General features: G+C 43.7%; 1 protein-coding gene across 9 annotated transcripts in view; it reads left to right on the top strand.

Annotated features, from left to right (window-relative positions):
- LOC110507356 (dedicator of cytokinesis protein 10) overlaps positions 1–16,057 on the top strand; it is a 177,389-nt gene that overhangs the window by 112,239 nt on the left and 49,093 nt on the right. For all 9 annotated transcript variants that reach the window (XM_090224225.1, XM_090224221.1, XM_090224222.1 and 6 more), the window contains exons 13-29: positions 119–241; positions 1,245–1,327; positions 1,577–1,699; positions 1,980–2,059; positions 2,491–2,678; positions 3,232–3,297; positions 3,411–3,503; positions 5,551–5,674; positions 6,175–6,296; positions 6,632–6,715; positions 7,065–7,157; positions 7,361–7,479; positions 7,616–7,685; positions 9,101–9,214; positions 9,388–9,459; positions 12,088–12,234; positions 13,611–13,694. In XM_090224225.1, coding sequence (XP_090080351.1) covers positions 119–241; positions 1,245–1,327; positions 1,577–1,699; positions 1,980–2,059; positions 2,491–2,678; positions 3,232–3,297; positions 3,411–3,503; positions 5,551–5,674; positions 6,175–6,296; positions 6,632–6,715; positions 7,065–7,157; positions 7,361–7,479; positions 7,616–7,685; positions 9,101–9,214; positions 9,388–9,459; positions 12,088–12,234; positions 13,611–13,694 — 1,785 coding nt within the window. The remainder of the gene's footprint in view (positions 1–118; positions 242–1,244; positions 1,328–1,576; positions 1,700–1,979; positions 2,060–2,490; positions 2,679–3,231; positions 3,298–3,410; positions 3,504–5,550; positions 5,675–6,174; positions 6,297–6,631; positions 6,716–7,064; positions 7,158–7,360; positions 7,480–7,615; positions 7,686–9,100; positions 9,215–9,387; positions 9,460–12,087; positions 12,235–13,610; positions 13,695–16,057) is intronic.

The raw sequence follows: 16,057 nt of genomic DNA, 5'->3' as shown, positions 1-16,057 counted from the left end.
GGATCAGTTTCAGCAACACACAGAGGGGATAGGGCAGAACTGGGAATGTCATAGGGAGAAAAGAGAGATACTTAGTCCTTTCGTGTGTGTGTGTGTGTTGTGTGGTGTGTGTACGCAGGCCATCTTCTCTGTGACAAACCCCCACACGGACATTGTTCTAGTGGCGAGGGTGGAGAAGGTGCTGATGGGAAATATCGCCGTGGGAACAGAGCCGTACATCAAAAACACAGACTCCAGCAAGGTGACGCAACTCTACATCACAGTTAAATTCTCTCTAACTACCACCCCTCACCTTTATAGCCTATTACCTATGGGTAGGGTTGCAAAACTTTCCCCAAATTCCCATTTTTCCCAGAAATGTCATTTATTTATTTAATTGAAGTTTTGCGGGATGGAATCTCTTGAGATGCACAATCTCGTTTTCAAGTGTCCAAAAAAAACAAAAAAACAAACAAACTTAGAAGCAAGAATAATATGACAAATAATTTGTAATATTAACAATGAAATAACAATAATACAAATCTTAAACTTACATTATTAACAGCTAAAAAAAAAGAAAGAAATACTACTAGACTTGCAACCAATAAAAACTACAAATCCAGGTTAGAAATATCTGGGAATCAGGAGGTAATAAGCAGGAAATCTATGAATCCTCCAACCTGGAAAAAAATGTGACATTTGGGGAAATGACAGGAATTGTGTAACTCTACCTATGGACAATCTATTATGGAACATAATTTGAGGCGAGTTGGTGTGTAGAACAACGTACAGTAAAACACAGCTTGTTTTCCCCCAGGCCCTTAGTAGTGAAACAGTGGTATGCACAACCTTTACAAGGTCTTTCCAGTGAGATTTCTTGTAAAGCTCTATTTAAATTCCCCTTAATCACACAGAGAATCAGATGGTTTGGAGATACATTTTTCCTCATAGATTTTCCAAGATTTTTTTCCAAGACGCCCCCAAAGAATTCCACAGAGTCAAATCCTGGCCTTTGTTTGGGAAGTTGACTGGATGAGCAGACGGGAGTTGATTTAGACTTGCAATTTATCTACGTGGCGGATCATTCATTTCTGTGTTTTCCCGAAACCCACCGGCAGACTTCAAGAATATCAACAATGCTGTCCCTTTTTAAAGTAATGTTTCCTTCGCTCTGACTCTCTCGCTCTTTCTCTCTCCCCCACTCTGCTCCCCTCTCTCTCCATCTCTCTCTCTCTCTCTCTCTCTCTGTTTCTGTCCCTTTGAAGACGGTTCAGAAGATGCTGAAATCCAACAAGCAGTTCTGCAGTAAACTGGGGAAGTACCACATGCCCTTTGCCTGGTGCATCAGGTGAGGGACACTGAGCCACACTGTGTTTTCTGTAATCCTACTCACTCCATATCCATTTATTGACCTTTTCTCCTTTAATGATCAAACTGCATCACACAGATGTCTATAAAGGTGTAGGTGATTGATTAAGTATCTTACACTCTGAACTATTTTCCTGTCTGTCTGTCTTGTCTGTGCATCTGTCCATCTGTCTGTCTCGCCTGTTCCTGTCTGCTCTGCCTGTCTGTCTTGTCTTTCTGTCTGTCTCAGGTCTGTGTTTAAGGACAATCAGGGGACGGTGGACCGGGAGTCTCGCTTCTCGCCCCTCTTCAAACAGGAGAGCAACAAGATCTCCACCGAAGATCTCATCAAGCTGGTGTCTGAATACAGGAGGTTAGGCACCAAAAAGACATCAAGATTGCATCCCAAATAGCCTATTCCCTATTTAGTGCACAACATTTGACCAGAGCCCATAGGGCTCTAGTTGAAGGTAGTGCACTATATAGGGAATAGGTTGCCATTTGGGATGCAGACCAACTACTGTCAGTTCAACCCATGGTCCAGAGTTTATCATGACCACCTAATCTGACCTGGAAAACTCCTGGCCCTAGTCTTAGTGACTGTATGGTGCTCATTGCTCACTCATTCCTTGGCTCTCTCTGTGTCTTTGCAGGGCTGAGAAGACCAGTAAACTGCAGACCATTCCAGGGAACCTGGACATCACAGTGGACTATGTCCCTATGGAGCATCCAAGTTAGTCCAACACCTTTATGTTCTCTTTCTCTCTCTTTTCTCTTTCTCACTTCGACAACCCTCATGTCTCCCTTTCTCATTCTCTCTCTCTCTTTATTTTCTGTTTCCCTCTCTCTCTCTACCTCTCGTCTCTATCTCTCTTTCTACCCCCCCCCCCCCTCTCCCTCTCTACTGTTGAATAGCCATCAGTGTTACATGTATTACAAATGTCTTCTCTCTCGCTCTATCTACCTCTCTTTATTTTCTCTCTCTCTCGCTCTCTCCTTATTTTCTCTCTCTCTACCGCTCCCCTATCTATCTCTATTTCTACCCCTGTCTTCCTCTCTCTCTATCTCTCTTTCTACCTCTCTCTCTCTCTACTGTTGATAGCCATCAGTGTTACATGTATTACATATGTATCTCTCTCTCTCTCTGTCTCTCTCTGTCTGCAGACTGTGTGACGTCATCCTATGTGCCTGTCAAGCCCTTCGAGGACTGCAGCCAGCACCAGGCCACCGTGGAGGTGGAGGAGTTTGTCCAGGACTTCACCAAGTTCACCCAGCCACACCACGTCTACAAGAACCACGTCTACGTCTACCCCCGGCATCTCAAATACGACAGCCAGAAGAGCTTCGCCAAGGTACCGTAACCACCCAAACACCACTTTTTTTATTTTTATTTTTTATGATTTATTATTAACCCCTCCACCAGGAGGATAAATATCTTAGTTTTTTTACAGCTTTTTTTCTACATACATTTTACATATACATGGTACTTTTATATAAAGCAGTCACATAACAATAATACATTACCAAACATAAACTCTTTAATCCCACCCCTCAGCCCATCCCACCTATCACCATAGACCTCAGCTCTTTAATCCCACCTCTCTCAGCCCATCCCACCTATCACCATAGACCACCCTTGTTTGGTTTCCATGTACCATATATTTTTCAATTGTGCTGTGATGTTTTACAGAAAAATGTAACCTTTCTAATCATATATTATCCACAGATTGTGAGCTAAAGATGAAAACCTTTCCTACCAGTATTATTATATTATTTATTGACTGACTATGGCTTTCCAAATCGTAGTAGACACACAAGTCACACTGTACATATATGGTACCTCTTTGCAGACACGCATGAAATACTGTATACTCACAAATATAACAACGTCTTTTTCATTCACAGGCTCGTAACCTTGCAGTCTATGTGGAGTTTCGGAGTTCAGATGAGGAAGTTGCCAAATCTTTGAAGGTGTAGTATCTTCTCAATATCTTCTTTGTCATTGATAGCATTTAGAGTATCATGGTGCATTTTTTGAAAAACGTCACTTTTCTCTTCATTTGTTTTTTTACTTGTTGCCTCAGTGCATATACGGCAAGCCTGGGGGTCCAGTTTTCACCACAGCAGCCTGTTCAACGGTTCTTCACCACTCCCAGAACCCAGACTTCTATGATGAGGTGAGTGTGGAATGAGTGTGTTGAAGAGTTGTATGGCTAGGGGGAGAGGAATGGGAAGAGATTGATTGAAAGGGGCATGTGCAGGGCTCTAATTGCCTGGTAGCCAGTTTTGTTTTTGCCTAGGCCAACTCTGCTCATTATCATGAATTTGAGAGGCTGAAGCACAATCAGACATGTGCATACCAGGCTAGAGCCCTCACCGTGTAGTGGCAGGTGTAGGATAAAGTTGCCCCGAGATGCTGATCTTAGGTCAGTTTTGTATTTCCCTCACTAATGGTTAGGATTGGGGGAAGGCGAAGATTATACGAGATCTGTACCCAAGGGAAACTTCACCACGGAACTTAGTGGCTCAGTTGATTGTTCACCACTGTGACACCAGTTCTGCCACTTGTGTCAATTAATATATATATATATACAGTACCAGTCAAAGGTTTGGACACCTACTCATTCAAGGGTTTTTCTTTATTTTTACGATTTTCTACATTGTAGAATAATAGTGAAGACATCAAAACTATGAAATAACACATATGGAATCATGTAGTAACCAAATATTTTATATTTGAGATTCTTCAAAGTAGCCACCCTTTGCCTTGATGACAGCATTGCACATTCTTGGCATTCTCTCAACCAGCATCATGCAGTAGTCACCTGGAATGTATTTCAATGAATAGGTGTGCCTTCTTAATTTGTGGAATTTATTTCCTTCTTAATGCGTTTGAGACAATCAGTTGTATTGTGACAAGGTAAGGGTGGTATACAGAAGATAGCTCTATTTGGTAAAAGACCAAGTCCATATTATGGCAAGAAGAGCTCAAATAAGCAAAGAGAAATGACAGTCCATCACTACACACTTCGAAAGTTTTGTTAAGTGCAGTTGCAAAAAAACATCAAGCGCTATGATGAAACTGGCTCTCATGAGGACCGCCACAGGAATGGAAGACCCAGAGTTACCTCTGCTGCAGAGGATAAGTTCATTAGAGTTACCAGCCTCAGAAATTGCAGCCCAAATAAATGCTTCACAGAGTTCAAGTAACAGACACATCTCAACATCAACTGTTCAGAGGAGACTGCGTGAATCAGGCCTTCATGGTCGAATTGCTGCAAAGAAACCACTACTAAAGGACAACAATAACAATAAGAGACTTGCTTGGGTCAAGAAACACGAGCAATGGAAATTAGACCAGTGGAAATTTGTCCTTTGGTCTGATGAGTACAAATTTGAGATTGTTGGTTCCAACCGCTGTGTCTTTGTGAGACGCAGAGAAGGTGAACAGATGATCTCTGCATATGTGGTTCCCACCGTGAAACAAGGAGGAGGTGTGATGGTGCTTTTCTGGTGACACTATCAGTGATTTATTTCGAATTCAAGGCACACTTAACCAGCATGGCTACCACAGCATTCTGCAGTGATACGCCATCCCATCTGGTTTGCGCTTAGTGGGACTATCACTTCTTTTTAACAGGACAGTGACCCAACACACCTCCAGGCTGTGTAAGAGATATTTGACCAAGAAGGAGAGTGATGGAGTGCTGCATCAGATGACCTGGCCTCCACGATCATCCGACCTCAACCCAGTTGAGATGGTTTGGGCTGATTTGGGCCACAGAGTGAAGGAAAAGCAGCCAACAAGTGCTCAGCATATGTGGGAACTCCTTCAAACTGTTCCAGGTGAAGCATTCTAGGTGAAGCTGGTTGAGAGAATGCCAAGCGCGTGCAAAGCTGTCATCAAGACAAAGGGTGGCTACTTTGAAGAATCTCAAATATAAAATATGTTTTGATTTGATTAACACTTTTTTGGTTACTACATGATTCCATATGTGTTATTTCATAGTGTTGATGACTTCACTATCATTCTACAATGAAGAAAATAGTCAAAATAAAGAAAATGAATATGTGTGTCCGAATTTTTGACTGGTACACTGTATATTATACTTTTTTTAATGTATTGAGGCTTTTGTTAAATGCACTTTAAATAATGTGTGATTTTCATTTTTTTTTTTGCCTGATTCTGTAATTGTTTCCTTTGTGTCATCCTCTGTTTCTCAGGTGAAGATTGAGTTGCCCACCCAGCTCCACGAGAAGCACCATCTACTCTTCTCCTTCTACCATGTGACCTGTGACATCAACACCAAGACCAACTCCAAGAAGAAGGAGGCCCTGGAGACCCCAGGTAGGGAGGAAGGAGAAATGCTGTGACCCTGTGTGGCTCAGTTGGTAGAGCATGGTGTTTGCGACGGCAGGGTAATGGGTTTGGTTCCCGCTTCGGGCTCGCAGTCCAAAAATGTATGGATGAAAGCATCTGTTAGATGGCATATATGTCTTTGAGGCAAGTTTGTCAATGGATTGGATGGTAGCTAGTTGGTGTTAGCTTATCACTGTGCAGCAACATTGCCTCGATACTGTTGTGATTGTGTTGTTGGATTCTGGAGTGTGATGGTGCATGCTACGTCTACAGGCCAATACTACTGTGCTCTTGCTTCTGATTGAGCTTGCTGTAAGAAGACTTTGTGACAACTGCTGATATAACAAGGGCTTTATTAATACATTTCATTGATTGATTTACACATTACATACAGTATAGTGTTTTTCCATGTGTTCTTTCTCGTGTGTGTGTGTGTGTGTGTGTGTGTGTGTGTGTATGCCCTGTGCACTGTGTGTGTGTGACTGCAGTGGGCTACTCGTGGCTGCCTCTGCTCAGAGAGGGTCGCCTGGCCTCACAGGATTTCAACATCCCTGTGGCCTGTAGCCTGCCCTCTGGATACCTGCTCGTCAAAGAACCTGGATCGACTAAGGTAGAAGAGGGAGGGATGGGGTGAGATGAATGGAAGGGAGAGAAGGAGAGAGGAGAGAAAATAGGGGGGAAAATAGAAAGAAAATATTTGGATGGAAGGAGATGCAGGAATATATAGAGAAAGCATTGTTGCTTTGGCAATACAAATGTAAGTTTTGTCATGCCAATAAAAAAACATTTTGAATTTGAATTGTGAATGGAGAGCGAGAGAGCGGGGGGGGGGGGGGAGAGAAAGTGAGGTATGAAGTGAGCACACCAAATGGAACAACAGTAAAGTGTTAAGCAAGCATGGATCTCCTTGGTGCTCAGGGACCCTTCTTCCCTCTCTCCCCCCAGAACGGCTCAGATCTGAAGTGGGTGGACGGAGGTAAGCCCATATTCAAGGTCTCCACCAACGTCCTCTCCACAGTCTATACTCAGGTATGAGTCTGGACTTACCCTGCAAACTCCATGAAACAACCACAAGTAAAACATAAAATACAAATCTTATTTAACCAACCTTTAATGGGTTTCAACTCCAGCAAGTCAATCCTTGTTATCCCATTGTGACTTTTAGGATTGCGCCCCAAATGGCAACCTATTCCCTATCTTGTGCACTACTTTTGTCATAGGGCTCTGGTCAAAACTAGTGCACTATGTAGGGAATAAGATGCCTTTTGGGATGCAAATTCAGTTTGCTTCTGGATGTAGGACTTATCTCCTGTGCACAGTCTATCACTCAGTGATGGTGGTTCTGGTTGTGACTGTGTCTTCTGTCCTTGATTGCCAGGACCCCCACCTGAACCGCTTCTTCCAACAGTGCCAAAAACGAGACACGGACCTCTCCCAATCACCTACCTCAAACTTCCTCAACTGCCTAAAGGTCTGGAGAAACGAAGGAAGGGAGGGAGGATAGAGAGATGACTTCACATCTTTCCGTTCTGCATTTCACTCCCACACCCCTTCCCATACTATACACCCCTTCACTGACCGTCTTTCTCTCTCTCTCTTTCTCTCTCTCTCTATCCCGCTCTGTCTCTAACTACCTCTCTCTCTGATTCTCTTTATTCTCTCTCTCTCCCACAGGGCTTACTGAGCATTGAGAAGATTCCAGTGATAATTCGCTTCCTGCCTGTGCTCTTCAACCAGCTGTTCAAGGTCCTCACCCAGAACGACAACGACGAAGTCACCACCACCACCACCAGGTAGGATGAGGCACTGCAGGCCACGGACTCCACTCTCACTGCCACCGGATCATACATGTTGCCAGAATTCACATTGCCAACTATTAATGTTGCCAGACAATGATGATGACTGAGTGACCACCTTGTGTTTCACCAGGGTGCTGGTCCACATTGTTGCCAAGTGCCATGAAGAAAAACTTGACCACTACCTGCACTCCTACATAAAGGTATGGTGCTCATTTCATTGGGATGTTAGCCCTGTCTTGCAGGAAGAGCAGTTTTTCTGCAGTTTAGCCAGGTGGTGTCATAGGGTAGAGGAGAGGGGTTGGGCTGAGTGGAGAGGAGGGGAAAGGAGATGAGAGGAGAAGAGGAGAGGTGAGGTGAGGAGAGCTAATGAGAGCAAAGGGGAGGAGAATAACTCACAGACAGCTTCATTAGTGAAGGGAGAGAAGGGGGCTTTGTGTGCGTGCTGTGTATGTGTGTGAGTTTGTGCGCATTCACACGTGACTGTGTGTGTGCGTGTGTGTACATTGTGTGTGTGTGGGCTACGGAGGGGGCTTTGGGGTGTGGTGAGTGCAGGAGTGTGGCTGAGGGTCTAGGGCAATGTGCCCAGAACACTGTGGATACAGAGACACGAGAGAGAGTCTGCCACACACACGGCTCTCAGCTCACACACAGACAAGCATGGCTGTGGGGAAGAGAGAAGGGGGGTGTCTGGTGGAAGGCAAACAAGGACACCGAGCCTTTTCAATAAGAATGCAAGGCATGCTTGTTAAGAAGAGAGTGAGAGGCAGAGGAAGAAAAGTGAAAGTGAGTAAGGGAAATGGAGGATAGAACCAGCTTACCACAAGATTTTTCATGTCTTGTAGAAAGAAAATTAGAATCCTACAATTGATCTTTAAGAGGGGCAGAGAGACAGAAAGAGAAATGGAGGGAGGGTGGAAGGAGAAGAGGGGAGGAAAGAATGGGAGGGCCACTGTAATGGAACTGGCGTTGCTATGGCAACTGATTGGCATGCTGCTCGTGGGGCTAGCAGCAAGCAATTTTCGACCAGTGCTTTCTCGCCGTGTGGGTGTGTGTGGCTGGACACCAGATGTGTGTGTTTGTGCACGTTGCATATGCACGTGTGCGTGCATCGTCGCAATATGTGTGGATGCGCGTACGTGTGGTTACCATTGTTAATGAATTAACTCAATTGGGTGACGTCTGTGGTAATGAGGCGTGTGTGTACCATACACGTACAGTGTGGGTGGAACATTTCCCACAAAAAGAGAAAAATAGATTGAGTGCCAAAATAATCACATAGATTTATAGATACAGTACAGGAGCACGTACCCCAATGCATTTCATGTGCCAAGGAAAACTACATTAGATCAAGATTTTTTGATGCATAATTTATTGCATATTTTGTCAGACTCAGCTTTTTCTTCTTCCTCAACTCTGATTACATCAACCTTAATCGGCGTTGTTTTGTTTTTAATTCAATGCAGAGCCAAGCACATTGCATGTTTGGTTCACTTGATGCTACTAATTGCATGTACAGAAAGTGAGAGAGCAAAAGGTGTCGGTACAGTGTGTTTGTCTTACTGTCTCTATGTCCGTCTGTCTCATTGACCTTGTTGTCTCCACTGCGGTTGGTCAGTTTGTGTTCAAGGCGGAGTCGCATGGCTTCCGGACGGTCCACGAGGAGCTGGCCAAGGGCATGTCCTCTGACCTGAAGAGCAACGAGCAGCTGGCCATCAGGAACATCCTCAGGGTGAGCCTAGAGGGACGCCACGCCTAGTCCCAAACGACACCCTATTCCCTTTATAGGAACCCATAGGGCTCTGGTTAAAAAATTGTGCACTATATAGGGAATAGGGTGTCATTAACTGAACGTAACCCGGATGATCTGACCCCTGTTTGACCTTTTCCCCTTGTCTGCTGCAGTTTTCCTGGTTCTTCTTCGAGCTCATTGTCAAGTCCATGGCCCAGCATCTAGTGGACTCAGACAATGTCAAGGTATAGAAACATAACATATGAAGTTATAATATATACATATACACTCCCTGTGCGAGGGGAGGTGACAGATTAGCATACCCATAAACACTACATGAGACTAATTCTGTCTTCATTACACTGAGGAATACATTTTGACATTTTAGTGTCAATGTCCCTGTTATATTTAACTCACGCAAAGAGACCATCACGTTCTCAAACCTCATCACTCAAAGAGTATATCTAATGATTATATTATACACTCACCGGCCAGTTTATTAGGTACACCCATTGAGTACTGAGTCGGACACCCCTTTGCCTTCAGAACAGTCTGAATTCTTCGGGGCATTCTACATGGTGTTGGAAGAATTCCACAGGGATTTTGGTCCATGCAGCCCATTCCATCCCATCCCAAAGATGCGCTTTTGGGTTGAGGTCTGGGGATTCCACAGCCCAATCAAGTAAACTGAACTCCCTGTCATGTTCCAGGCAATGTTTTTCACCCCCTCAATTGTCCAGTGTTGGTGATCGTGTGTCAACTGGAGTCGCTCGTTTCTTCTTGTTTTAGCTGATAGCAGTGGAACCCGGTGTGGTCGACTGCTGCAATAACCCATCCGTGACAAGGCTGGACAAATGTGCGTTCCGAGATGCCGTTCTGCACACCACTGTTGTAGTGCGCTGTTATTTGTCTGTCTGTGGCCCGCCTGTTAGTTTGCACTATTCTTGGCCTTCTCCTTCGATCTCTCTCATCAACGAGCTGTTTTCGCCCAGAGGACTGCCACTGACTGAATGTTCTCTGTAAACCCTAGACACAGGGTTGGCACAAGGTGGTTGAGGTGCTTAAAAGTACTTGAATTTGGCATTCTGAAATTCAAGTACTGAAATACCTTGAAAATCTAACATTTTCTCAAGTTGGTACTTGAAAAGTACAATTAAAATGAGAGGAGGACAGATAATGATAAATATGTTTATGAAAGATATTAGAAAAATGTATTCCAGGCAGACTACTGAGTTGTATTTCCTCACGTGTTTCGCACTGCCGTTGCCAGGCGAACTCACTCATTCCACCCACACTGCCACTCAGCCAGGCATGTACGGACTGTTTAGGCGTGGCCAAATGTCACATCGATGGCTGAAAATGCAGAGCAAATGTCGATTAAATCCTGCCTTTTGTGGGTATGGAACTTTTCTGAGATCTTCTATTTCAGCTGATGAAACATGGGACCGACAACTTTACATGTTGCATCTTATATTTTTGTTCAGTGTAGTTTACCCACCTTTTTCTTAAACCACTATGTCACTGGACACAACCAACCCACACTGTGTAAGGTGCAAAACATGCGTCAGACTTTGACATTGCGAGCGTGGGTGAATCGGCCCTGAAGAGCAACATGAAGGAGGAAAGACACAACGCTGCATCCTGCGCTGGCGCCAGTTCTACATTATGTAGACTTTTTCTCTGCAACAACCTCCAGAGCTTTTTTTTGCAAATCGCCTCATTCACGGGGGCGCCTGCGATATTCCACTTTATCAAGCCGTTTCCTGCAGTTTCCTCACCCAGCCCACCCGCCCTTCTCCCGACCGGCGACACTAAAGGCTATTAATTAGTAGAATCCCAAATTCCCCCAAAAAACAGTCATTAAGATGGAATTGTGTGGTCATGCGAATAGAAAATGTGTGTTCACCAGTAGGCATGTCCCAAAACTCTGCTCATCACTACTCAAATTGCAAAATCATAAGTACTGACTTAACACTCGTGTATATATAGTAAATACGTAGTGAAACAATGTATTGTTATTTACAAGCATTTCGCTACACTCGCAATAACATCTGCTAACCATGTGTGTATGACCAATAACATTTGATTTGATTTGGAACTTGTAAGCCAGTGACGAATACTCCGTTTTTTGCATGAGGTGGTGGCGATATACTGCCATCTGGTGGCAACTATTACAAAATAATAATATTAACTATTACAAATTGATGGTCCTTGAAAATAAATATTAGTGCTTGAAAAAGTACTTTAAAGTCCTTGAGTGCTATCGTGCGGGAAAAGCCCATCAGTGTGGCCGTTTCTGTGGTATTGGATCCGGTGTGCCCCGCACAGACGGTCATGCCACGCTCGAAGTCGCTTAGGTCACTTGTTTTGCCCATTCTAACGTTCATTCGAAAAGTAACTGAATGCCTTGATGGCTGCTTTATATAGCAAACCGTGGCCAAGTGAATCACTGTCTGTTAAGAGCAATCCATTTTTGTGAACGGGGTGGTGTACCTAATAAACTGGCCGGTGTGTGTATGCCACTTACCAGACACTTTTATCAAAGCAACTTACAGTACGATACAATATAATTTATTGTCCTTTTACAGGGAAATTCATTTTGGAAGAACCGCATACAAATACACAAACACGATACACTATAATACATGCAGTGTGGAAAACACTTGAAAGTTAGTACTGAAGTCAGACATATTCAGATTCCCTGCGGCCTACTTTCCGACCTTGTATTGGGCCTGCATCTGTCCTATGTCACACTGTTCCATTCAGTGCTGTTAGTATGTATATGTGATCCCTGCTGGAATTGAACCTACGACCTTAGTGTTGCTAGGGCAACTAATACAATATGTTAAGTTCCATATTATGTGTGGCCTCAGCTCCCTCGACCACAGAGGTTCCCTTCAACCTACCTGAGTCGTCTGGAGAGCCTAGTCATGACCGTGTCCGACCACATCTTCTGGAAGAACAAAGAGCTGGCAGAGGAAACCCGCAGTGCCAACCTGGCCGTGGCAGCCTTTGTCAAGGTGGGCATCACACACATCACACACAAATTACATGTTTAGGGAGCTGTCTTTAGCGCTTGTCGAAATCAGGCTCAAATGCTGCCGAGGGTAATGCATTTATATTCCCTGACTAATGATTCGGAAGCCGAGTTGAATGCAATTAAGCTAACTGTAAATGAAAATGGCTTCCACTGCTAATTATTGTTAGATACTGATTTCCTTCAAGAGATTCTCCGGTACTTTTGTATACTTTTTAGACAGTATTTCTGAAAGTAGCACTCATGAGCCAAAAGTGGTCTCCCCGGAAATTGCACACTACGTCACATATTGTGCATATATGTGCACCCCTTCATCGCATTCTCTCTCACTCTGCCCTGTGGGCATGATGTGCCTTTTGCTAGATGTCACTCAAATACGAGGGCTGAAATTCATGAGCTAGAATTCTTTCATTCTTATTTACAATGACGGCCTACCAAAAGACAAAAGGCCTCCTGTGGCGACGGGGGCTGGGATGAGAAATACAAATATAGGAACAACAAAGAGAGACACCACAACACTACATAAAGAGAGACGTAAAAACAACAACCTAGCATGGCAGCAACACCACATGACAACAACATGGTAGCAACACAACATGGTACAAACATTACTTGGCACAAACAACAACACAAAGGCAAGAAGGTAGAGAACAATACATCACATGAAGCAGCCACAACTGGTCAGTAAGAGTGTCCATGATTGAGTCTTTGAATGAGAGATGAAGATAAAAACTGTCCCGTTTGAGTGTTTTTTGTAGCTCGTTCCAGTCAGTAGCTGCACCGAACTGAAAATAGGAGCGACCCAGGGATGTGTGTGCTTTGGGGACCTTTAATAGAATGTGACTGGCAGAACAGGTGTTGTATGTGGGAGGATGAGGGCTGCAGTAGGTATCTCAGATAGGGAGGAGTGAGGCCTAAGAGGGTTTTATAAATAAGCATCAACCAGTGGGTCTTGCGATGGGTATACAGAGATGACCTTACAGAGGAGTAGATTACGCATGTATGAACTACACATTGACACATCCATCCTAAAACGGGAAGTTTAAAAGATACTTAGTAGTCGCCAGAGTTCAAAAGCATGTTTTCAACTGTGTTGTGAAATTATGAAATGGGCTCTCTCTTTCATGTTCTTTATTAACTAATGCTGACCTCCCTCCCTCCATCCATCACTCCCTCTTTCCCAACTTCCTTCCTCTCCTCCTTATCTCCCTCCCCCCTCCTTTCCCTCCATCCACCCCGCCCTCTTTTCCTCCCTCCCTCCCTCTTTTCCTCCCTCCCTCCCTCTTTCCCTCCCTCCCTCCCTCTTTCCCTCCCTCCCTCTTTTCCTCCCTCCCTCCCTCCCTCTTTTCCTCCCTCCAGCGTTGCTTCACCCTCATGGACCGAGGGTTCACCTTCAAGCTGATCAGCAACTATGTCAACATGATCACAGCCACTGACAACAAGGTAACACACACACACACACACACACACACACACACTCATACACAAACACACACATACACATACACAAACACACACACACACACTCATACACACACACACACACACACACACACACACACACAAACATACACAAACATACACAAACACACACACACACACACACACACACACACACTCATACACAAACATACACAAACACACAAATACACACATCCTTCTCATTCTGTTTCTCAGTGACGGAGGATATGTGAATAAAGCATTTCCTCATCTGTCGGTGTAATAGCCAATGTCACTCACGGTAGAATAGAATGCAATAGAAACCAATTATATATCTACTAGAATAGAAAACAATGAACTTCCGAGGTGTTGTGGTGTTTTTAGTCGGTCAATCAGGTGGTGACTAGAGCTGTTGCGGTGACCGTATTACTGCCACACCGACGGTCACGAGTCATGAAGGCAGTCAAATTCCACGTGACGGTTTAGTCACGGTAATTAGGCTTCTCCAAGCTCTAATGCTGCCGATGGTCGTTAGTAGCCTCCCAAACTTGCTAAGTGTCTGGTACTCAGCACTCTATTGTCCCTCTAATCACTCTGACATCAATGCAAATGAAATGGAAAATCTAATCAAGCACTTCATGAGTGCCCATGAGCTCATGCTGCATAACATTTCTATAGGCTATGCAACTGCGCAAGAAAACAGAATGGTGGCCTCTATTAAAAAAAGAAGAGGATCCCATCAGCTTTCTATAGGCTAGGCCTACTATATTTATTGTTCAACCTTCCTAATATTAAGCACATTGCTTATCTTTACAACAGGAGTATAGCCTTCCTGGTTGGCATGAAAAGGAACCACGGGAAAAGCGTCCTCCAAACACTATTTAAGTCAGAGATGACATGTATTTTTTTCCCTGCCCCTGTTTTGAATCAGATGCATGATAATGGTCCATTTTAAATTGAAAAAACGAATTTCACACATATATTATTTAGTATATGTAAAGACAAGATTAGTCTGATGGGTGACAATATTAGCCAAACACTTGTGAGTTATATATTATCACTTGTGAATTATTCCCAGCATAAGGCAAGAAACAATGGCTTTTTTGTTTTCAACTTTTTCTAATCATAGTCACACACCTGATGTAGCCTAGCCCATAAGCCTATATGTTTGCATAAGGTTTGTAATCACAACTTAGTGGCCAAATAGCTTCTTTTAAAATGAAGCACATTAATCCACTTTACAACGGGTGTGGAGCCTAACTGTCAGCGCGTGAGTTTCAAGTTTGGGGAAGATCATTTTCACCAGAAAAATGCACCTTTATAATAAAAGCATTACATGCAGAATCACATTTGTGGTCACTTTTGAGAATGGTGTTTTCCACTAATGGCATTGCTGCACTTATAATGTGAAGAAATAGCTTAACAGTTTATCGACATTTTAAAGCTAAACGTTTTGAGCTGTTGCGTCAGTCTCAGTGCGTACATTTTTGTTTTTGTTGGTAGTGGTTGTATTAATTTGGGATCTATCGCATCCAACAACTGTCCCAGACGGTTTGGAATATGTATTTCTCACACAGAATAGAATAGGTCAACTTTTGTACTATGGGGGATAGTAGAACGACATAGGCTAGTGCTTGGCTGTTCATTAGGCCTACTCCTCTTGTTGGCTGAGGAAAAGTAAATGTGGACAGTTCCTCCAATATCTTCAATATGCACCTCGGAATTGGAAAAGGACGCGAGCATTTGCGTCCACGATGTGTCTGTCTTCACTTGTAGCCTGTAGGAAAGACCCAATCAAGTGATGGAGAGCCATGTGAGTGAGATGAGAGGTGCTTCAGAGCGGCCAGCATTTAGGGAGAAGGCGTGCAAAAGGCATGGATTTTTTTGGGTGCTTTGTGGCCACACAAAGTGGATGCCGCCAGGAAATGCGAGGCATTATCAAGTGCTTCTCAAATTGTGAATGAGAGATTGACTAAGTGTATACGGACTGCGCAAAAAAACAAAGCAGAGCTCATGCCTTTCAAGGGACTTTTTTCAAATATTAGAGTCGCATCATGCAGCTTTAGTGTATTAAAAATCAAGACATATAGCCCAGCGTCTGTAGAACAACTAAAGTTACATGAATAACTCTAAATTACCATATAGGAGTCCCTATTTCTTTGTTAACTGCTCAACACAGAATAGCCGCATGTGCGCACTCCCTCAAATCGTTTGGAGAAAATATCCTTTCTATTTTATTCAGCTCTGTTCAATTGTATTCTTCATACTATAAAATAATGCCGCAGAATTCTAAGCAAATCTTGTCTGCTAAATGAACAAGTGAAGCCCTCAGCCATTTGGCATAGCTAGATCAGGACCCAACATCA

The sequence above is a fragment of the Oncorhynchus mykiss genome, chromosome 27, assembly GCF_057628025.1.
Source record: "Oncorhynchus mykiss isolate SJ-2025 chromosome 27, ASM5762802v1, whole genome shotgun sequence".
Classification (NCBI taxonomy): domain Eukaryota; kingdom Metazoa; phylum Chordata; class Actinopteri; order Salmoniformes; family Salmonidae; genus Oncorhynchus; species Oncorhynchus mykiss.
Note: the sequence above shows the minus strand (reverse complement) of the source record. Positions and strands in the feature narration are given on the sequence as shown.